Here is a 23,719-nt window from a genome sequence, read left to right on the forward strand (position 1 = left end):
GCGACAAGAGTTCAGAATTTCAGCTTTTCTGGTATTCACATCTAGGTGTGTTAAACAACTTAGGACATATCACTGTTTGTATTAGACCACAGCCTTCTTAGGTGAGCAAAAGTAAAGGAACAAATAATCTTAAAGTAATTTACATTTAATTTGGTGGTATAACCCTTGCATGCAATAACTGCCTCAAGCCTGCGACCCATCGACATCACCAAAGTGATGCATTCTTCATTTGTGACCGCAGCTTCTTTCAGTTCTTTTTCAGTTTCTCCCTTCTGTCTTCTCTTAAGGAGGTGAAATGCATGCTCCATTGGGTTAAAGTCAGGTGAATGACTTGGCCAGTCTAAAATCTTCCACTTTTTTCCCCTGATGAAGTCCTTTGTTTTGTTGGCAGTGTACTTCACTGTCATTGTCCTGCTGCATGATAAATGTCCTCCCGATTAGTTTCAATGCATTTCTCTGTAAATTGGCAGACAAAATGTTTCTGTCCACTTCTGAATTCATTCTGCTGCTACCATCATCAGTTACATCATCAATAAATATTAATGAGCCTGTTCCAGAAGCAGCCATGTACGCCCAAGCCATGACATTACCTCCACCATGCTTCACAGATGAGCTTGCGGATCATAAGCAGTTCCTTTCTTTCTCCACACTTTGGCCTTTCCATCGCTTTGGTAGAGATTAATCTTGGTCTCATCGGTCCATAAGATTCTGCTGCTGGGTCCTGCCTCATCTGCACCTGCCACAGCAACTTCCACCAAGGAAGCAGTTGGTTAAACTGGCCCATTCTGCTACCTCTTCTGACAACATATTTTTCTTCTTAATTCTTATTTTTTAAGCACGACACATTTCTTTTTCCACTTTCTTTTTTTTTATTTACCATCTCTGTTGCGCTTGTCACACAACCCTGCGTTGAGTTCAGCCACGACAAAACGTAGCAAACCGGTGCAAAAGGTTTTGGATTAAACTCGCCCCAGATGGAAAGTAAACTCCTCTGATCAGCGCAATTGAGCCAATCAAAATTCAGCAAAAACGGGGATCAGTCCAAGTTGGGAGGGGCTCGTATCCCCCGTCAGTAGTGAATATAACTGATGTAACAATGTACCTTTTAAACATTAATATTTGTATAATGAATATTAACGATCTGAGCAGCTTTGAAGTAGCTTAAGCAGGCAATCGGGGGCGGCGGGATTTATACATCCAAAGACCAGGTGTTCAATGGAGACCTGCGTTTATTTGTCAAAATGTGTTTCCACACCAGGCCAGTAAACAGGGTAGGCAGCTATTTGGGACTTAATTGAAATTTTATGGTAAATGAGAAAAGTCGATCTACAGAAGAAACATATCTGACAGCAATACAGAAGGCCTGAGAGCTTTACAGCATTATAATACACAATATTTTTTATATCTTACACTGTCACCTGAATTTTATGCGTTTTTTTGTGAGTCGATACAAGTAGAGGTCATTTACTCCTGTGGCATCACCAGGGTACAGGTGGTAGGCGGTCGCTACATTCCGGCATGTAGGCGGGTGGCATGCTTCAAGATGGCTGCCGCCATCCCCACTACATCTCCCAGAATGCATTCTAAGCATTGCATTCTAAGATGGCCGCCACTCCACTACAAACCCCAGAAGTCCACACACGGCCGAGAGCTGTAGGTGTTTTGAACCCCTAATTGAGGATGGACAAGGGAAAGCATGAAGGACCAGCTAAGAGGGGCAGGGAAGCCTGAAGCACATGGCAGGAGGATTCAGAGTCACCAGACTGACCGCAAAAGACAACCCACATCAAGGTTGATGTTGTGTTGACCACAAAGCCATTTATTCAATGTGTTAATTTGAAGTTAGTTTTTACTCTCCGACACTTTAAGTTGGACAGTTGTTTAAGCGAAAGAGGATGAGCAACTTGTGTTTTGTTTGCCACGAGGAAAAATAAAGCCTACTTTTGTTTGGAAACCTATTTTTTGACTGTTTGTTTGCCTTCAGTGTCACTGCCACCCTGTAACCTGCTCTGGAAACCTCTCATGACGTCACACTCCATACTTTGGGTAGGTGGTACAGGTGAAAACATGAAAGATTTCTGGGCTGGGCTAAGCCCCCAATGTTTCCCCCCAAGAGTTAGTGTCAGTGAGGATATTTTGGTCAACTCAAATTAATAGATTAAAATGAACAAACTCATCTTTGTCATATTTTATTAGTGTTTCTTTTTACATTAGAAAACATTTCTTATATCAGGTCATTAACACAGAGTCCTGACTGGCAGTAAACTGTTCCAAAACACACACACATACACAGTTATTAATTCCTATCACCTTTAATTTGCCTCTAGGGACTGAACAACTCACGGTGTAGTTCATTACTCAGCCTGTGCCATATCATTGCAATCAGAGGTGCTAGAAAAAACAAGATCCAACATGATGCAGCCTCCTCAACACATGGTGTAATCATTGCTTAGAGACCCACTGTTTATCAAGGTAAACAGTTTTTTTAGTTGAGTCTGTTATCTTTAAACATTTAGGATGCAGCCTTTACAACAATAGCTTACAGTTTTTTTCAATTGCTAAGATGCAATGGTCAAAACTGAAGCCAATTTATCAAAACTCTTCACACAGTCTGCATTACCAACATGCATCTTGGCCAAACAGTTAATCTGACCTCCACTCAAACCACAAAAACAAGTCTCAAAATAGACTCATTCAACCAAAACACTGGCAAGAATTCTCATTTAGAAAGCATACAGTCTCACTCATAACACACTGACCTACAAAACACTAAAAACAGGGAGCATTACATAAATTAGGTTTCCATTATATAATAACAATAACATGTTTTCACATGTTGACGGTACTATATGTAACAAGAATGCATCTGCAATTTGCCTTAATATGCTTTATTTGTTCTATATCTGTGGATATTGTAAACTGTGAAAAATCTTACTGGAATTCCAGAGCTGCAAACAGAAAACAAAAACTCATAATGTACAGTACCTGAGGGTGCTAGTCCTCCCTCTTTGCTGCATTTGGCCACAAGTTCTCATCAACATCACATCTTATGTCTTCCCTTGCGATGCATCTTGGAAAGTATCTTCTGGAATGTCTAATCCAACCCTGGCAGTCTTCAGGAGAAGTTTCTCCACATCCCGCATTCATGGCATCCAATAAGGTCATGTGGATGGTGGTCATACACCTTCCACCTCCATGCAGAGAAAAACTCCTCTATGGAGTTTAGGAAGGGGGAGTATGGAGGCAGGAACAGTACTGACATCCTGCGATGCGCAGCGAACCAGTCTGTAACTGCAACAGAGTGGTGGAATGCCACATTTTCCCACACAACAACAAAGATAGGTGAGTTTCTTGCTCCTCTCTCCTCTGCTGGCGCAAGGCAATTATGCAGGTCATCCAGGAAAGACATGAGCTTCTCCGTATTGTAGAGGCCAATGAGTGGTTTGTGTAACAGCAAACCATCAATGAACATTGCTGCACACATCGTGATGTTAGCTCATCTCTGCCCTGGGACATCCATGGTTGCTCTCTGTCCAATCACATTTCTTCCCTTGCGGCGTGTTTTTGCCAGGTTGAATCCAGCTTCATCCACAAAGATGAATGTATGTGCAGTTTCCCTGGCTTCCAGCTCTATTACTCTCTAAAATACAGTAAATACACAGTTTTTCAGGACTTCACATTATGCATAACTGTGTATGTTCCCTGATTGATTATTGAACAGACATCTTACCTGGACATATTGATAATGGAGTTCTTTCACACGTTCACAGTTTCTCTCGAATGGTACAGTGTACAACTGCTTCGTCCTTATTTTATGTTTCTCCAGGACTCTGGCAATTGTCGTTGTGATGACCGAATTCACATTTCCAAAAGTGATATTGTCTGCCTTCTAAGAATTTCTACTTTCAATCTGATCACTGCAGAAATGTTTACCATCAATCTGTTTTGAATGTGTTTTTAACAGTTTTGGACACAGTGTGTTAGCATTTGAAAAATGTGCTGCAGATATAAGTTTTTTTCTGGTGGTGAAGTAGTAATGAGAAAAGAGTTCATGAATTTTGGAGAAAGGGGTCATTGAATGCATTTTGTGTGAAAGCAATGAAAAATGCTTCACAGTTTGGTTCACATACACTTCTGTTGCTCTGACGGTGTGAAGAGTTATGACAATGTGACTTCAGTTTTGACCAACGCAGGTTAGCAATTGAAAAAAACACCTATTTTTTCATGGCAGACATTTTGACTACAGTGTCCAGCCATGCAGAGAGTTTTGGTTTTATTTGTCCAGGTGTCTGGTAATCAACATACCTCTGTTTCCCTGTCAAGCATTTTTAAAAATTCTTATTGCGAGACAAAATATTACATTGACATGACAATACAAAGGGCACAAGATATGAAAAAACTAAAAAGGTCATGTCAACAATAACAAGAGCAGCAACAAAATTACTTAATCTTGTATGTGTGTGTATATGCGTCCAATATTGTCAGGGAAGGGAGATGCCTACTGGATGGATAATAGCGAAAGGCAAAGAGGCTGGCAGGGAGCTACGAGAGAGAGAGAGAGAGAGAGAGAGAGAGGAAAAAAACAAAAAAACAAAACCCCCCACTAAAATAACAATACCAATAACAGTTATTTATTAGTTATAAAGTTATTTATAATAATACAAATAAAAAGTCAAAATAGAATTGGAATCCTGCTGTCACCACTGCCCCCCACCACTGCAAGTGAAAAGTCTGGGCCGCCGGAGCGGGACAGCAAGGGTTGGGCACGCCGGGTCAGCACACATATATGTTTAGAAAGTTTTCCTTTTTTACTCTATTCATCTTTTAAGGGGTTGTTTGTGTGTTTGTTTGTTTGTCTGATGTTGGTAGTATTTTGGGTTGCCCCTTTAGACCGTTTAGGAGGATGCCAGCCCAAAGTGGCCATGTCCACTTTCTAAACTGCTCTCAGACCGTGAGGAGGGGAGCAGTTTATTGGAGACTGGCAGTCGTGCGCAATTATATATTATGTGATGTGAATATTTGATGTGGAGAATAAAGAATATGGGGACCCAGTCGTACCCTCTGCATGCTGTGCCCCCCTAGCCAAATCCATGAGGGCACCTTGAGTCCGCCCACCCCAGCTGCTCGGGATCCAGTGGTGCACCTGCCTGAACCTTCCTCCGTGTTCTCAAGATGATATAGTGGTGAGGGAGGTGGCGGCAACAGAACAGAAATTGACAGCAGCAATACAAGCAAGAAAATGGAGTGTAAACAAATAACATAAATAAATTAGCATGACCCGAGTCAAAGATAAGCAGTATGATACAGCGACAAATGAACAATTCCTTCTTTTCCCCATTATTTTTCCTTTTCCTCCCTTCATCCTACTGTTTCCCCTTTCCCTGATAATATAGGCCTCTAGATATTGTTAAAAACATTTTGTGTCTATTATAGTTGGTTGATCAGACAAAAACAATGGAATCAGGACTGGATAAATTTAATGTGTGATGTCCAGGTAGAGTGTAGGTCTGTTGGGATATAGGTGATGGGCTTAGACTGGGTTTTTCCATTGTGTTCCAATATGTATGACGGTCCTTGATTTCCAGTTCATGTGGATGGTTTTCTTGGTGATGGTTAGAGCCACAAGGAATAATCTATTGTTTTCCAGATTGATTGATTGTTGATTTATCTCCTAGTAAGCAGGGGGAAGGTGATAGTAGGATGTGGCAACCCAGGAAAAGAGATAATGATATAGTGATGTCTTTCCAAAAATTTTTTAATTGGTGTGCAGTTCCAGGTAGCGTAAATATAGTTGTAAAAATTTGTTTTAGTGAAGAATCCTGAGTAACTCGGACGTGAATTCTGGTAGTGAGTGAAACTCTGAGGAATTTGACTGACTTGGATTTTTGATTCTCGGTCAGTAAAATGAACTAATTCTTTTTCCGAGTCATTTTGTTCATTATATCATTCATTATATAATGATATCATTCATTTATATCTAGTTTGTGTGCCACAGCGCTGTGGATGAGCTATCATGTGACAAATCCATCCGTCCATCGTCAACCACTTATCCTGCGTACAGGGTCGCAGGGGCTGGAGCCAATCCCAGCTGACATCGGGCAAAAGGTGGGGTACACCCTGGACAGGCCGCCAATCCATCGCAGGGCCACACATAGACAAACAACCACTCACACTCACATTTATACCTAAGGACAATTTAGAGCCACCAATCAACCTAGTCCACATGTCTTTGGATGGTGGGAAGAAACCGGAGCACCCGGAGAGAACCCACGCAGACACGGGGAGAACATGCAAACTCCTCACCGAAAGGCCTGGGACGACCGAGGCTCTAACCCACGACCTTCTTGCTGTGAGGCAACAGTGCTAACCGCTGCACCATCGCGCCGCCCGTCATGTGACAAATGAACAACTCAAATCCAGAGACCCACATGCGTTACTCGTTAACCAATCATTTCTGTTTCCTGTACTGACTGAGCCAACAAAAAAGGCTTCACTTCCCGTAAGAAGGAAAAAAGAAGTGATGCTGCTTCATGATCAGATTATAATAATCATAATCATTAGAAACCCACCAATGGAAAACCTTTAAAGCAGCAAGAAATGTTTGTTTTAGTTGTATTTTGTATGCGCTTCACCCTCTAAGTATCTATCATCATCAGCGGCAGAGTTGCTGTGCAAATAAAGGTTCTTATAAAGCTTCAAATAAAGCTTGGACTGAATCAGTTCAGGCATAATCATGATGAACAGCATCAGACCACTTTATAACTGTGCACTCCTGACCTCTAGTGGCTGTATCAAATCAAATAAGCACCTTTTAGAGAATTGTCTTTTACTTGCTCATTAGTAAATATACTGAGATTAAAACACTTCAGATATATGATGTCATGGCATGATGTTATTTTAACAAGCTATTAAACACATGAAACAGTTTCTGGCCATTTGATTCAGCTGCTAATCAATTAAACTGACAAATGAACATTAAAACAGCTTTATTAATAATAACTGTTGTCTACAGACCCTCTTAAAGCTATTTCCTTCTGACCTGGATCAAAAGGCCACAACAATAGGGAGACACACACTAGTAAACGTTTAATTATTTTTATTTAACTCAAAATTAGAATTAGGAATTGTTTCAAATTAAAGTAGTGTCCGCGAAGGATGATGGATACTTGAGTAAATATGTGTAAGGGTGTTGTAATGTGTAAGAAAAAGGGGTAAATACTACTAAAACACCAAAAACCAAAGCAAAGATCTGTGGAGAGAAACAGCGGACTCCGTTAGCAGGGAGGTCTGTCACCTCAGCCCAGCAGCAGCTTCCTAAGAATGAGAACAAAGAGTTACAAATACTCAACAGGGCAACGGGCCCAGCTACTGCAATCAGTCTCAGCTCTTCCCCTGCAAGGGAGAGAGAGACTGGCCACACCCACACATGTTCAGCATGAGAGAGAAAACAATATGGGCAAAATCTAGGAAAAGTACCATATAGAGAAACAACAAACTGATTTCATTACATTTGGTGTTACAAATGATAGAAATAATACAATGTCCCTGTCCCAGCAATCAAAATGCTCTGACACAAAAATAAAAGATCTGGTATTTGTGGCTCTCAGGCCTGTAATAAGCACAGCCATTCATTTGATTTGATCAGAATTAGTTTATTGGCTGGCCTGCCTCCCTGCCCGTCCACCTACCTCCCAATCATTGCACATGAAAATGTGTTTTGGGGAGCGGCTTTGGAGGGATGCCTGAAGTGAGGGGGTTGGATTTTTTCAGTTGATGAAATGTAATAACTTAGGTGATGCCCTGACATTTTCTCTACAACCACTTCAAGTCATTGATAAAAAAAAACATATTGTAATATTTATGGTACTGTTATCGATTAAAATCTGGAATGAGTTAAAGAATGATACATTTTGGTTTTAATAAACATTTGGATCAGAGACAGTCGTTCCAGATATGAACAGAATGGATGTTTAATAGCTGAGTGTCAAAGTTGAAAACAGCACTTCTTTTGGTCTAAGTCAAATTACATCATTCATCCAACATCTGCCTGTCAGATACAACATGCTCTGATGAGGAGTCTTGTGTTCTGGTCTGATCATCTTTCACCTCTTAATAGTTCTGGCAATGCTCAAACCTACCCTGGTGTCACTTTCATTTATTGTGCAAAAGATGTGTGGAAATATTGCTGCTGCAGATAGCTCTTTGTGGTAACAAGGGGAGGTGCACTTCCTCTGCCAAATGCAGGCTGATGCAGACTGATCTCTCTCTTTGTCTCTCAACCAAACTCATTTCTCTTTCAGAGAGATAGAGGCATCTGAAAAGGGGCAGCATTAGTCCTAGTCTATCACTGCTAATCAGAGCTGGAGCTGATAAACATCCGTGACCTGTTTGCTAATCCTGTACCAGCTAGTTTCCTGCCAGATCCACAGATGTGGTTCTCTCATCATCATGCCTCTCTACTGTCCAGTTCCTATTAGTTTTCACTGACAAGCTCTTTGTCCTGATTGCTGCCCACCGCCTAGCGATGGTGTTTTATAGTGCCTGACATCACAGAAGTGGAGCTGCCCAGTAAGTCAGAAACTTTCTTGCCTGGTTCTTCAGAGATTAATCTAGCCAGCTTTCGAAACAATATGTTCCCCAGCTTCAATGAGAGTCAGCATCTTCCCAGATACACTACTCTTCAGCTCACCAGAAATTCAACTGTTTAGCATCCCGTAGCCTCAGCAAATCAAAGCTCCAGATTCTTTCCTCTCCAGTTTCACAGAGAATCAGCTGTGATGTGTTCCACAAACTCAGTTAATCAGTACACCAGCGATTTGCTATCTAGCTCACCAGAGACAGCATTCTCCAGTCCTGCCTGGTTTCCATTCGATGTTCCAGCCGACTCCTTTTTCCTATGTCCAGTTGGCAGCCCGACCAACTCCTGTTTCTTGTGTCCAGTCCCTGGCCTCGCTGACTCTTGCCCTCAGTGTCCCTGTTACCGAGCTTCAGATTCTCCCCGATTTTGTTGAGCAGCTGCCCATTCCAGATCCTGTTCAGTTGAAACCTTTACAGCACCCTGATTCTGTTTAGCTGCCGCAGCCCCCTGACCTTGCAGAAGTACTGCTAACTTCAGCCACTGCTCAGCTGCAGTTCCCTTCTGACGTTGCTGAGCTAAATAAATCGCTATCACTGCTGAATTGCAATGATTCCCTGCCCCCAAGATGCTTAAGAACTGTTTGGATTAAAGCAGCCGTCCTCCTGATCAATCCTAAACTCCATCAGATCATCTAAATTATTTCACAAGCTAAAAGTTGAATTCTGTGTTGTCTGGAGAGTTTCCTCTGTCATATCATGTCAAGTTTGTTCAACAAGTTTTGTTTTGCTGCTTAAATCAGAATCAGCTTTATTTGCCAGGTATGTGCACACATACGAGGAATTTGAATCTGGATCTTACATTGCTCACGATGTGCTTAGTCATACAATTATAAGATGATATAATCAGACACAGACTACAGTATTCAGAGCACATACAGGTGCTGGTCATATAATTAGAATATCATCAAAAAGTTGATTTATTTCAGTAATTACATTCAAAAAGTGAAACTTGTATAATGTATACATTCATTCCACACAGACTGATATATTTCAAGTGTTCATTCCTTTTAATTTTGATGATTATAACTGACAACTAATGAAAACCCCAAAATCAGTATCTCAGAAAATTAGAATATTGTGAAAAGGTTCAATATTGAAGACACCTGGTGCCACACTCTAATCAGCTAATTAACTCAAAACACCTGCAAAGGCCTTTAAATGGTCTCTCAGTCTAGTTCTGTAGGCTACACAATCATGGGGAAGACTGCTGACTTGACAGCTGTCCAAAAGACGACCATTGACACCTTGCACAAGGAGGGCAAGACACAAAAGGTCATTGCTAAAGAGGCTGGCTGTTCACAGAGCTCTGTGTCCAAGCACATTAATAGAGAGGCGAAGGGAAGGAAAAGATGTGGTAGAAAAAAAGTGTACAAGCAATAGGGATAACCGCACCCTGGAGAGGATTGTGAAACAAAACCCATTCAAAAATGTGGGGGAGATTCACAAAGAGTGGACTGCAGCTGGAGTCAGTGCTTTAAGAACCACCACGCACAGATGTATGCAAGACATGGGTTTCAGCTGTCGCATTCCTTGTGTCAAGCCACTCTTGAACAAGACACAGCGTCAGAAGCGTCTCGCCTGGGCTAAAGACAAAAAGGACCGGACTGCTGCTGAGTGGTCCAAAGTTCTGTTCTCTGATGAAAGTAAATTTTGCATTTCCTTTGGAAATCAAGGTCCCAGAGTCTGGAGGAAGAGAGGAGAGGCACAGAATCCACATTGCTTGGTGTGCCATGTCATCTGCTGGTGTTGGTCCACTGTGTTTTCTGAGGTCCAAGGTCAACGCAGTCGTCTACCAGGAAGTTTTAGAGCACTTCATGCTTCCTGCTGCTGACCAACTTTATGGAGTGTGGTGTATAACATATGTGCATTTGACCATTACATTTTAAAATAACACTCTAGCAGCTGGACAGAGGGTCAGTGAACTCTTAAGGGGGGAGTAGTGATTGATGGGTGTGTAAAGAGTGAACCCTCCTATGGAATTTGACCTCTGACCCCGTGTTAGGGGGGAGTAGTGATTAGTGTTTATGTAGGGACTGAACCCTTCTATGGTGTCTAACAGATGTTTACACTTATCCTACAGCACTGTGCCCTTATATGGATTGGAGCTTTAGTTTGCAGACTCCATACCATTATATGGTATTTAGCAGATACCTAAACATGTCCTATATAAGCTGTGTTTGATGTACAGAGAGACAGAGTGGTCATCGGGCTGGGTCACGCTCCAAGCTGCTACAGAGCTTGTAATTGATGCTGAACTCCTTGATGTAATAAACTTTTATGATCAAGAACAGTGTCAAGCGGATTTCTACTCAACACATCATCGCAGCATTATTGTTCGGACACCACAGGAGATACAAAGCTACCAGTACCTGGTTTAAGGACCATGGTATCCCTGTTCTTAATTGGCCAGCAAACTCGCCTGACCTTAACCCTATAAATAATCTATGGGGTATTGTGAAGAGGAAGATGCGGTACGCCAGACCCAACAATGCAGAAGAGCTGAAGGCCACTATCAGAGCAACCTGGGCTCTCATAACACCTGAGCAGTGCCACAGACTGACCGACTCCATGCCATGCCGCATTGCTGCAGTAATTCAGGCAAAAGGAGCCCTAACTAAGTATTGAGTGCTGTACATGCTCATACATTTCATGTTCATACTTTTCAGTTGGCCAACATTTCTAAAATTCCTTTTTTTGTATTGGTCTTAAGTAATATTCTAATTTTCAGAGATACTGAATTTGGGATTTTCATTAGTTGTCAGTTTTAATCATCACAATTAAATGAAATAAACATTTGAAATATCAGTCTGTGTGGAATGAATGAATATAATATCCAAGTTTCACTTTTTGAATGGAATTACTGAAATAAATCAACTTTTATATGACCAGCACCTGTGTATATACACACTATAAACAAAAATATAGACTGGTGCTTTAAATCGCAATTAATCTATGCTATATACACACAAGTGTAATAACATGTGGTTTGCAATCACTTTAAACAAATAAGGTTATTTTTACCAGCAGTATTCCCTTTACACAGTAGCAATAATATATTTCTTGTAAATCTCAACTTAAACATTAATGTAATCAAATCAAATATTAAACCAAAGCTATTTGCCACTGCCTCTGTACCTTTTATCTAGCTTGTTATAACAAGTTACCATCAGAGTTTTTTTGTTTTTTTTCTGAACAGGTATAAGCATCAGGTATCTTTTATCAGGGAGCAGCAGAAACAGTCTGTTCAATAGGGTTGGGACGATATCTACAAAACTACATTGAAACACTGGGATTGACTATGGCGGGGGCGGGACCATCACAAGCACTCTGAGATAACTGTTGTTGTGATTTGGCACTGTATAAAATTTAATTGAATTATCATTATAGTGTTCATGTTGGAGGTGGATGTGATATGCACAAATACACATACATCTACACATGTACACAGTGTGATGGAGCATAGTGCAAATGATGCCCCACGGTATCTGTTGTGACATTATTGTGCACATGGAAATGTTTAATATGACTGACAGTAGCCTCTCTAATCACGAGTGTAAATTGTTAAAGACACTCATACATCAATAAAACACACAATAAAGAAACCAGTGTAGGGGAGAGGTGTGACCCACGACCGGGTCATCATACTTGACAATAATGCAGCACAGTGAGGATCCAGACGTTTCAAAGAGGAGACTGATAAACCACAGAGCTGCAGAGTAAAGTGCAAATTATACTTCTGCGTCGACAGCATAGCCTCTCCGTAGTCCCCTACGCTACAGCGTCATTAACACTGTAGCCTGATGTGCACCTCCTCAAAAATGTAACTACACGTTGAGGCGACGCAGACGATAAGAACTGATTGGTCGGCATTGTAACCTCGCATTGCCTCCGAGCCAACAGGAAGTGTCCTGTGCTTTGAAGAAACTTTTACTAGCAAGTCAACCTTCTTTGGATAACTATGACCTGGATGACAGAGAATCTTCACACAACACCTTCGCTCGCGCACACACACACACACACACACACACACACACACTCTAATACCTATCACCTTTAATTTGCCTCTAGGCACTGAAGAACTCACAGTCTGTAGTTCATTACTCAGCCTCTGATGTATTCCTACAATCAGAGGTGCTAAAAAAACAAGATCCAAGATGATGCAGCCTCCTCACATTGCACACAACACATGATGCAATCATTACTAAGAGACACACCCTTCATCAATGTAAACAGCTTGTTTAATTGAGGTCTGTTATCGTTAAACATTTAGGATGCAGCCTTTCCAACAATTGCTTAAAGAGTTAGTTCACCCAAATCACACACAAAAAAACTTTTATCAGTAACATCTATTTTTTCATGGCAGACATTTTGACTACAGTGTCCAGCCATGCAGAGAGTTTTGGTTTTATTTGTCCAGGTGTCTGGTAACTCTGGATAATCAACATACCTCTGTTTCCCTGTGTTCTCTACCACTAACAGTCCCTACATAAACATTTTTTATATAGTGTAAGTCTCTGTGCAATCCTGGGTAACTTTGACGTGAATTCATGAAGCAAGGGGAACTCCGAGGATTTTGACTGACTTAGATCTTCGATTCTCGGTCGGTAAAATAAACTTCTTCTAGAAGTGCATTTGTGAGTTCAGGCACAGACGTTGGATGAGAAGGCCTGGCTCGCAGTCTCCGCTGGAATTCATCCCAAATGTGTTCTATCAGGTTGGGGTCAGGACTCTGTGCAGGCCTGTCAATGTCTTTATGGACCTTGCTTTGTGCACTGGTATGCAGTCATGTTGGAACAGGAAGAGGCCATCCCCAAACTGTTTCCACAAAGTTGGGAGAATGAAATTGTCCAAAATGTCTTTGTATGTTGAAGCATTAACTGTACCTTTCATTGGAACTAAGGGGCCAAGCCCAACTCCTGAAAAAACCCCTCCACCAAACTATACCTGGCACAATGCAATCAGGCAAGTACCGTTCTCCTGGCAACTGCCAAACCCAGACTCGTCCATCGGATTGCCAGACAGAGAAGCGTGATTCTTATTCTCATCTCAAACAAAAGTTTTTTAGAAGAAGCAGTCTACATGCCCAGGTGCTTGATTGTATACTCCTCTGGCCATGGAAGTGTTCGGAACACCTGAATTCAATGATTCGGAGGGGTGTCCTAAAACTTTTGGCAAAACAGTGTACATAAGTAACTAAAGAGACATTAATGTTTGCCAACAATAAAAAGTGTGGTGTTGGCCATTCCCCAATGACTGAAGACACTTAACCACTAGTTGCTCCAGAGGCGTGCGATCCATGACATTTATAGCAATTGTATTTCGCTTTGGATAAAAGCATCAGCTAAAATGTAATGTAATGTAAAAAGGACATTTAACATAGAACAGTTTAAATCTAGACTGTTAAGCAATAATAGGTTGAAAGTTCAAATGCTAAAGTAAAAGTAATTCTAGTCATTGTTAATTTATGGTAAAGAATCATTTGAAATGTTTATTTCAAATGATTTACTTCAGGAACACCTTGAGACTGTCAAAGCGACCATCACCTTAGGGCTCAGTAAACGAATTAGTGGCTGAGCGACGGTCGAGAAGTTACGGCAGAAAGCTCTATAGTAACCTGCCATTCCAAGAAACGAACGCAGGACTTTACGTGTAGCAGGAACTGGACAAAGTGAAAGGGCACAAAGTTTGGCTAAGACGGGATGCACCTGTCCCTGCCCTTCCCGTCTACCCAAATAGGTGATGGTAGCTTTACCAAACTCACATTTAGCTAAATTCAGTGTGAGGTTGGCCTTGGCTAGTCTGCTGAAGACTTGCTCTAAGATGTGTAGGTGCTCCTCCCACGTATCTGTGTACACAATTAAGTCATCCAAATATGTATTACAATTACTCAACCCAGATAACACAGTATTCACTAATCGTTGAAATGTGGTGGGCCCATGGCGTTCGGCATTGCACATGCCGAACGCCATGACTGTATACTGCGCAAAATGGTCGGGAGTAACAAATGCTGAAATAACAGCCACACAGTCAGTCAAAGGTACTTGCCTGTAACCTTTTAACAGGTCCAAATTGCTTACAAACTTGGCATTTCCCAGATTATCAATATCTTGGCAACGGGTATGAATTGCGCACTGTAACGGAGTTCACCTTACTAAAGTCAGTGATTAAGTGGGATGAGCCATCGGGCTTTGCTTCAACAAGACAGGGGGAACTCCAAGAACTAGAGCTGGTTTCAGCAAACCCATTTTGAAGAAGATATTGCACCTCTCCTTTCATCAGTTCACACTTAGTCTGGTTTGCACGGTACGAATGTTGTTTTATGGGGTCAGTCAGGTCAATATCATGCTTTATCACAGTGTTTTGGTCCGCACATCACTGAACAAATATGTAAATTTGTCGACAAGGTTTATTACATCCTGTCGATGTTCAGCAGGTAAATGTTGTAGCTGGGAAGGTAACTCTGCTGTCGCCTCTGAGTTAGGGAGTCAAGTGCCTAACTGGACTGGATGACGCGACTGCAGGTCATCACAGTCGGGAGGAAGCACAGGATCAGCTACGATCAGTGCAGCACTCTGGGGGGCAGCAAGTGGCGGATCAGGTTTATTTTCAGGGACATGTTTTTCTAGCAGCTACTTTCTCCACACTAGCTTTCTCATCATCACTTACCACACTTCTGAAGCAGCGTTGCCGTGTTGGATCTCTGTGGAGAAGCGGAACTGAGCTGTCTAAACCTTCTCAGGCAGAGTTTGTGCAGCTGTCTGCTTCTCTGCTTCCACCTGCTCAGACTCACCTGAAAATATTCGTATAAGTACACTGTCGGTTAGCGAAACCTCTGAATTGTCACCCCCAGCATGATCCAAATGTGTGCGTGCAAGTCAGTACACAGGCAGGGAACACTGGAGAAGTGGCAAAATCAGTGTCTGGCTCACCACACCATGGTGAATCCAGTACTTCCAACGTGGGTGTAACCTTACCTCCTGCAATATCATTCCCCAGGAAAAGTACAATACCCTGAACTGGTAAAGCAGCACACATGGCAACAGGAAAGAACCCCATAACTAAACCAGATTGAATGTGAATGCGGTGCACAGGACGTGGAATATAACCCATTTCACTGCTGTAGAGCACTGAACTGAAACCACAAGGTGATTGTGCAGAAAAGGGCAACGTTTACATGAAAATTACAGACTGGGAGCATCAGCACCCTCAGCACCCGGACGGAACGATGGTCTACATGCAAGCAGGTGAGCGAAATGCACGTGTCAAAAACAAATGTTTAAAGCAAGCATCCAGCTCATCGTGTTTGCCAATCTCAGTTTTTGTACTGCGCTCGGTTTTAATCAGGCCAATGCCCTTAGACTGGGAAGACTGTGAAGACTTTTCTTTTCATTTCAAAGGCAGACAGGCAGTAATAACATGACCGGTCAGATGACAGTAGTAACATTTCCTCTCCTTTTTCCCCACCCTCTGTTTTATGGACTGAAGGAGGCAAAACAGGTGATCGATGTGGTCTGTCAGGAGAGTGAGCAAAAGTAGTTTTGTGGATTAACACATTCATCAGCTAACGTTGCTGCAGCAGCTAAAGTTGTTATCTTATGCTTATTTAAGTACACAACAATGTGCTCTGGCAGACACTAAAACAAATAACAAAATACTAACAAAATCCTAAGCTAAAAGCAATTCTCTCAGAGAATTGAAGTTAACAGAACAGGCAGCAGTCCACTTAAAACACCCTACTCTCTTGCAAAGTCAGTAAAAGTCTGCTTCTGTAACTTCCTATGACTCCTAAATTTCTGCTGATATGCCTCAGGAACTCGCTTATAGATGCGCAGAATGGCAGACTTAACTGACTTAACAGACTCATAATTTAAAGTCTTCTAAGGAGAGTGCTGCAATGGCTTGTTGGGCCTTGCCATGGAGCTTACACCAGAGCAATAGGGGCCAAACTTCAGTCGGCCACTGTAGAGCAATTGCAATGCGTTCGAATACTCTAAAGTAGGAGTCAATCTCAGATTCACGGAACAACGGCACTAGAGCAATATGCTTGCTAACATCAGAATCCGTAGAAATCGGACATCTGATGTTTTTAACCCTCCACATACCTCGCCGTCCACCCTGGAGACTGGTCATCCTTTCTACAGGCATGAATTTGGTCAAAAGTTGGATTCGCTAAGAATGACTCCAAAACAAAGTGTTTAGAAGCCATTACACCTAATCAGTCAGCTATGCCAGCTTATCAATCAAGTGTGTTCATTTACCCTCTTTCAATAAATATCCTTTCACCAGGTTTCAATTTAGAGATCCCTGACGAGCCCCCACTTATGTTATGTCCTGAGGTGTTTAGGGGGACAGAAACAAACCAGAAGTATGTGGTATTTGAAAGGATATTAATTTGAAACAGGGTCAAACAGAGCACACAACAGAAAATTAGCTAATGGGTGCTGTGGAAATCAAGAAAGGAATATAACAAAATTTAACGTCAGGCAAAAATAAAAGGGTAAACCAAAGACCTCTCCAACTAAAATACATTGCCAAACACAAAGCGCAAAGCACCCCTGAACCTAGTGTAAACTTAACAAAACAAAACTACTGTGTGTAAGAATGATGTCAGTTTTTAGATTTCAATCGCTGGCCCACTTCCTTACCTTTACACAGTTTTAACAAATCACATACAAGCAAGAACACTAAACACAACAAGTTCTGAGACATGTGGCACCAAGGCAAGCTAATCAGGTCTAACAGCTGCCCTGAACATCAGTCCAAGCAAGCCATTTAAGCTGGAGGCGGACTTCGCTGGAGCTCCTTGATTGGCCAGCGATAACATGCCGCATCAATCAGCGTCACCGTCACAGGAAACCCCAGGAAGTAAGCGGAACTTTTCTTGACCACACAGCCAATCGACAGCATGGGTTTGGCCTGCTCAGCAAAACAGATAGACACACATGCACAAGTAAATTACAGACGGCGCGGGAGTGGGGGTTTAATAGCTATAGCAAATAGTAAAGGTTAAAGACGGCAACCCTGTCTTGTACCTTGGCTTACCTGGAATTAACGTGATGAGTATCATTATACATATATCATTAGTACGTACTGAAGAAAATGGGGATGCATATAGTAGCCTTACTAAAGATATGAACCTCTTTCCAAAGCCAAAGGTTGCGAGTGTATGGAATGAGTAGCTCCACTCAACCCTAGGCCTTTTCAGCATCTAAAGAACAACCATTTCTGGAACAGGGCAGATGGATAATAAATAAAATTAAATTGTTGTCTAACATTGAAAAAGGAAACCCTGTTTTTAATAAACCCAGTCTGGTCAATGGATATAATATCTGGTAGACCTATCTCTATCTGTCGAACGAGAACATTTGCAATAATTTCCCCACCTACTGTACATTAATAAGAGAAATTGGGCGGTAAGAGCCACAACAATGAGGGTTTTGGAGGAGGGAGATTTAGGGTTCACTCACCCACCACATAAATAAATCCTGAGCAAAGGGTATACCAAGTAGAACCCAGGGCCCACTGCACCAGCGTAAAGTCTAACAATGGCTCTGAGGTTTTCATCCCCGTACCTAAGTCAGGGAACCATTGGCTAGCACTTGGAGGTCTGTGCGACCCTCCAAGGATATGCCTCCCCAGACCATCACTGACCCACCACTAAACTGGTCATGCTGGATGATGTTGCAGGCAGCACAACGTTCCCCACGGCCTCTTGAGACTCTCTCACCTCTGTCACATGTGCTCAGTGTGAACCTGCTCTCATATGTGAAGACTACCAATGGTGGACCTGTGCGTTCTGGTGTTCTCTGGCGAATGCCAGTTGAGCTGCACGGTGCTGGGCTGTGATCACAGATCCCACTAGAGGGAATTGGGTCTTCATGCCACCCTCACAGAGTCTGTTTCTGACAGTTTGGACAGAAACATGCACACCAGTCTCCCGCTGGAGGTGATTTTGTAGGGCTCTGGCAGTGCTCCTCCTGTTCCTCCTCGCACAAAGGAGCAGATGCTGCTGCTGGGTTGATGCCCTTCTACGGCCCTGTCAAGCTCTCCTCGTAATGGCCCATCTACTGGTATCTCCTGCATGCTCTAGAGACTGTGCTGGGAGACACAGCAAACCTTCTTGAGTCAGCACGTATGGATGTGCCCCCCTGGAGGAGCTGGACTACCTGTGCAACTTGAATGGGCTGTAGGTATTGCCTCATGCTTCCAGCAGTAACAGGGATACTATCAAAATTCTAAAGAAGAGAACAATTAGTCAGGAAGGATAAGGAGAGCAACTCTCTGTGGCTGCCACCTGCAAATCCATTCTCTTTTTGCGGGTTGTCCTGTTGTCACTTTCATTTGCACGAAAACAGGTGACATTGATTACCCATCGGTTATGCTTCCTAATTGGACAGATTGATATCCCTGAAGTATATTTGACATGATGTTATACTGTGATGATTAGCAATTATCCTGTACTCAGATCCTGTGGCATACTACCAAATAGCAGCTGGTTCTCGTTTCTCCACAGACAACGACAACCAAAGCAGAGTATTTCTCCGTGACAGAACAGGCCGCAACTTGTTTATGTAGTTGAACAAACTTCAGCTCATTCTGATGGGCAGGGAGGTCCCAGAACAGAGCCATAACGCCAAACATACTAAGTTATTGCAGTGCAAATATTTGTTTCTTTGGTAAAAGTTGCCCTGAATATTGATTAGTGCACAGGATGCTCAAAGTACACTTTACAATGTACTTTGTTGAAGGGTTGTTTTTTATGTGATCTCTTTCCCAAAGGCCGTAACTAGGGCTGATCTCACTAGAGTCCATACATCAGCCAAAACAAAACAAACACAACCTGTTGCACGAAGATGCAGATGCAGATGCAGAGTATGACGCATAGAGTGAGAGAGAAGGAAGATCAGTGTGAAAGAGAGAGACAGACAGGAGGGGAGGGAGAAGAGGGAACGAGGAGAGAGATATATCAGCTGTATGACAGAACTTTGCTGAGAAAGCTGTGTGTTCAGCAGCTTCTCCTCTCTGTCTGATGATGCAGACCCTGGAGGAAGCTGAACTCTGCTTTCCTCAACTCCTCAACATTTCCTGCAAGAAGCACATTCGCCCTCAGGCTGAGAAAATGTTCATTTACGTTGTGATGTCCTCCATCTCTCTCCTCACTGTGGCTCTCAACCTGCTGGTCATCATCGCCATCTCCCACTTCAGGCAGAGATAAATGTCTTAGCATTGATAATGTTTTGTTGTAGTGAGATCTGAGCATTACATCCTGATGGTTTGATGAGACTTTTGTTTATTAACAGTGCTTAAAACAGCCACATTTACTATATTGATACACTGGAGTTTTAACTATCATTACTGCTTTTATAAAACAACTACTTCTATTGGTGATAATGTTGTTGGTGTTTGTAACATTCACAGTGATGATATTCTCCCCCCTTCAGGCAGCTCCACACCCCCACCAACATCCTCCTCCTCTCTCTGGCTGTCTCAGACTTTCTCGTGGGCCTCCTTTTGATGCCGTTTCAAATCCTGTTAACAGAGCCCTGCTGGCTCCTGGGTGACCTGTTTTGTACTCTGTGTTATCTTATAAACTTCATCAATATCTATTCCTCCATGGTTACAATGGTGCTCATATCACTTGACCGTTATGTGGCTATCTGTTACCCTTTGCACTACCACACCAAAATCACTACAAAGAGAGTTCAAATCTGTGTTTACCTGTGTTGGGGTTTTGCTGTTTTCTACAATGTTTTCTTATTATATGATCACCTAATACAACCAGGCAAGTATAATTCCTGCTATGGAGAATGTGTGGTTAACCTAATAGCAGTTGTTGACCTCCTTTTCAGCTTCATCCTTCCCATCTCTTCCATCATCATTATGTATGTGAGAGTGTTTGCAGTGGCTGTGTCTCAGGCTCGTGCCATGCGCTCCCATATTAGAGCAGTCACACTGAAGCGTTCAGCGACTGTAACAGCTAGGAAATCTGAGATGAAAGCAGCCAGGAGTCTTGGTGTTGTTGTTGCTGTGTTTCTCATGTGTTACTGTCCATTTTACTGCGTCTATCTCTCAGGCAATGACCTCGTAATCAGTCAATCAACTGAGCTTCTTATGGTTTTTTCGTTAATTTTGAACTCCTGTCTAAACCCTGTGCTCTATGCCTTTTTCTACCCCTGGTTTAGAAAATCTATTAAACTCATTGTTACACTTCAGATACTGCAGCCTCACTCCTGTAGGACCAACATACTGTAGAGAGACACTGTGGAGTGACTGACTAGACACATGAGCTTTTCTGTGAAGGAGGAAATGTGTTTTTATGTGCTGTTGCAGAGTCACTGAAGTGAAGAGGACAAAGTCTGAACAAATACTCAAATGCTTTTTTATTTTATCTTCTATCTATTAATGTGGTATTCACATGAATTCATGTTATTATGTCTGTTGTATCTTCATAACAATTCAAGAACAGATAGTACTCCAGTTACTGATTATGTGATCTTTGCAGCAGAGTCCGTCTCTGTCTGCTACAGTTCTTTAAATAATGAATCACAGTGATAATTAAGACAAACAAACAAACAAATTTATTTTCCAATATTCCAATGTCAATAAAGTCAAACTCAGCTATAAATGACTCTACGTTTGGGTCATATTTTTGTGTAACAACACCTGTGCCTTTTATTGCAGTGAGAGATTATCAGTAAACTGGGCTGCAGTTTCATATGAACACCTTTTTTCAAGTTTAGACATTTTCAAAATGATGTGTGTAAACTCACAGTTCAAAACTCACAATTTTAGCATTTAAATATACATTATTGTCCATATTTAAGAATCACAAATGTCTCAAATTGTTGTTTTTATTATTAAAGTGAAATGAAAAAAAATAAAAAGGGGTTAAGTTGTTGTGTGTTATACTACATCGTAATGTCTACATTTATAATACAAAATAATCTAATAATTAAATTCCATTCAGAGTTTTTTATATTTGACACAGAATGGTGATAAAAAATGCTTTCAATGCATTGATACAACTGAATTGGATATGTTGTGTATTAAATCATGGTCTGTAAGAGTTTGGAGTAAACAAAACCACCTTGAGACCACAATGCAGATAAAACATGAGGTCATCTGACAGAGAAAGGAAAGTGTCGTGGAAAATAGGATATTTCCCTGTGCAGAAATGAAGATGTAAATTGATTAAACAAAACGCTGCCTTTTGGTATATTTATAGAAGGAGGAAAACAAGGAAGTACATAAAACAAAGCAGCTCAGGGTCAGACGTCTACCACCTAGGGCAGTATGAGACATCTGGCCCCGAGCTGAGGACAAACAAATAAAGCAGGGAGACTGCCTCCTCACACAGTGGCCTTGAAAACTGCATTTGCCATGGTAACAGAGTCAGAAGACTTCACAATTTCACAGATGCACATGCACACACAAAACCTGGCATTTCCTAGTGGATAGTATAATGCCAGAGAAGTGACTTTAAGTACACAATGTTAGATACGTACTTATCAGCATTAATATAAGACAGATCAATTTTCTGCCACCAAAGAAAGTGCTTAATGAAATATCTGGGGGACAAATCAAGATGCCTTCAATCAGGGATTGCTCTGCACAAAAAGTAAAGAAAGCAATTATGTCTCCTCCTTCTTATTAAAATATATACTCTTATTTACAGTATATACATAAATACATGTAAGCACCCAAGGAAATTATTCTGCAGTAAACTTTTTGAATTTGCGTCTGGGAGAATGTAAACAGCAGTAACAAGATAATAATGACAGCTAAAGCCTGTATCTGTGGCTTTTGGAGGACTGCAGTAAGCCTACCTGCCCACACTTTTTAAAGTTTCTTCAGTGTTGGAAAGGCAAGGCAAGGCAAGGCAAGGCAAGGCAAGTTTATTTGTATAGCACATTTCAACAACAAGGTAATTCAAAGTGCTTTACATAAAACAAAAAGCAACAGGGAAATAAAAATAAAAACAGTTTAACGCCGCATAGGGAAATTGAAAAAATACACATTAAAATATAATAAAGGTTACAATCAGGGTTAAAAGATTTAAATGGAAAATAAAAACAGGCTGAGGGGTTGAGCAAATAATTGATTTACAATTATTTTGAAAAGAGAATAAACAGAAGTACACTTAATCTATTCTCTCTAGCTAGTCTGTACTCGGGTCCATAGCAATCTTTGGGTCCACTGAAACTCCAAAAACCCTCGGACACTACAGAGAAACCAGGACATGTCTGTCCGCAGGCATCCAGTTATACTCTGGACCCACTTGCGCATTTTGAAGGTGGACAGAGGTTCCTGCAAATCACTCAGGCACGAGATTTAAGACCACTTTCTTCACTCTGTTCAATCTCACTCTCATTATCTTTTCACTCAATTACCTACTCATTTCTCACCATGTAAATATTTAATTAAAAGCAATGGTAAAAAGCTAAAAACAAAGAAAAAGAAAACAGGACAGTAAAAGTTACAGTGCAGTGTAAGTTATCAATCTACTAGTTAAAGACAGTGGTAAAAAGAAAAATATTAAATATTTAATTAAAAGCTATGGGGGGGAAAAGTCTTCAGTCCTAATTTAAAAGAACTGACAGTTTCAGCAGACCTGCAGTTATCTGGGAGTTTGTTCCAAGTATACGGAGCATAATAACTGAATGCTGATTCTCCTTGTTTAGATTTGACTCTGGGGACAGAAAGCAGACCTGCCCCAGATGACCTGAGAGGTCTGGATGGTTCATAATGAAGCAGAAGATCAGAAATGTATTTTGGCGCTAAACCATTTAGTGCTTTATAAACTAACAGCAGGATTTTGAAATCAATTCTTTGACAAACAGGAAGCCAGTGTAAAGACCTCAGAACTGGAGTGATGTGATCCACCTTTTTGGTCTTAGTGAGGACTCAAGCAGCAGCGTTCTGAATCAGCTGCAGCTGTCTGATGGATTTCTTAGGGAGCCCTGTAAGGACACTGTTACAGTAGTCAAGTCGACTGAAGATAAATGCATGGATAAGTTTTTCCAGGTCCTGCTGAAACATAAGTCCTTTAATCCATGATATATTCTTCAGGTGATAGTGGGCT

General features: G+C 41.5%; 1 protein-coding gene across 1 annotated transcript; it reads left to right on the forward strand.

The window, feature by feature from the left end:
- Positions 1–19,669: 19,669 nt before the first annotated feature.
- Positions 19,670–20,889, forward strand: LOC119906181 (trace amine-associated receptor 13c-like). Its single transcript, XM_038723727.1, has 2 exons — positions 19,670–19,842; positions 20,079–20,889. Exons 1-2 carry the CDS (start codon positions 19,670–19,672, stop codon positions 20,887–20,889), a joined length of 984 nt encoding a protein of 327 aa, XP_038579655.1.
- Positions 20,890–23,719: the final 2,830 nt, after the last annotated feature.

Source organism: Micropterus salmoides, unplaced genomic scaffold, assembly GCF_014851395.1.
Source record: "Micropterus salmoides isolate LMB-PRFRI ecotype aquatic unplaced genomic scaffold, ASM1485139v1 Ms_hic_scaffold_16, whole genome shotgun sequence".
Classification (NCBI taxonomy): Eukaryota; Metazoa; Chordata; class Actinopteri; order Centrarchiformes; family Centrarchidae; genus Micropterus; species Micropterus salmoides.

Coding starts and splice junctions, on each gene's coding strand:
- LOC119906181 (XM_038723727.1), top strand. CDS start 19,670: ATGCAGACCCTGGAGGAAGCTGAACTCTGCTTTCCTCAACTCCTCAAC. Junction 19,843..20,078: donor ATCGCCATCTCCCACTTCAG/GCAGAGATAAAT, acceptor TCCCCCCTTCAG/GCAGCTCCACACCCCCACCA.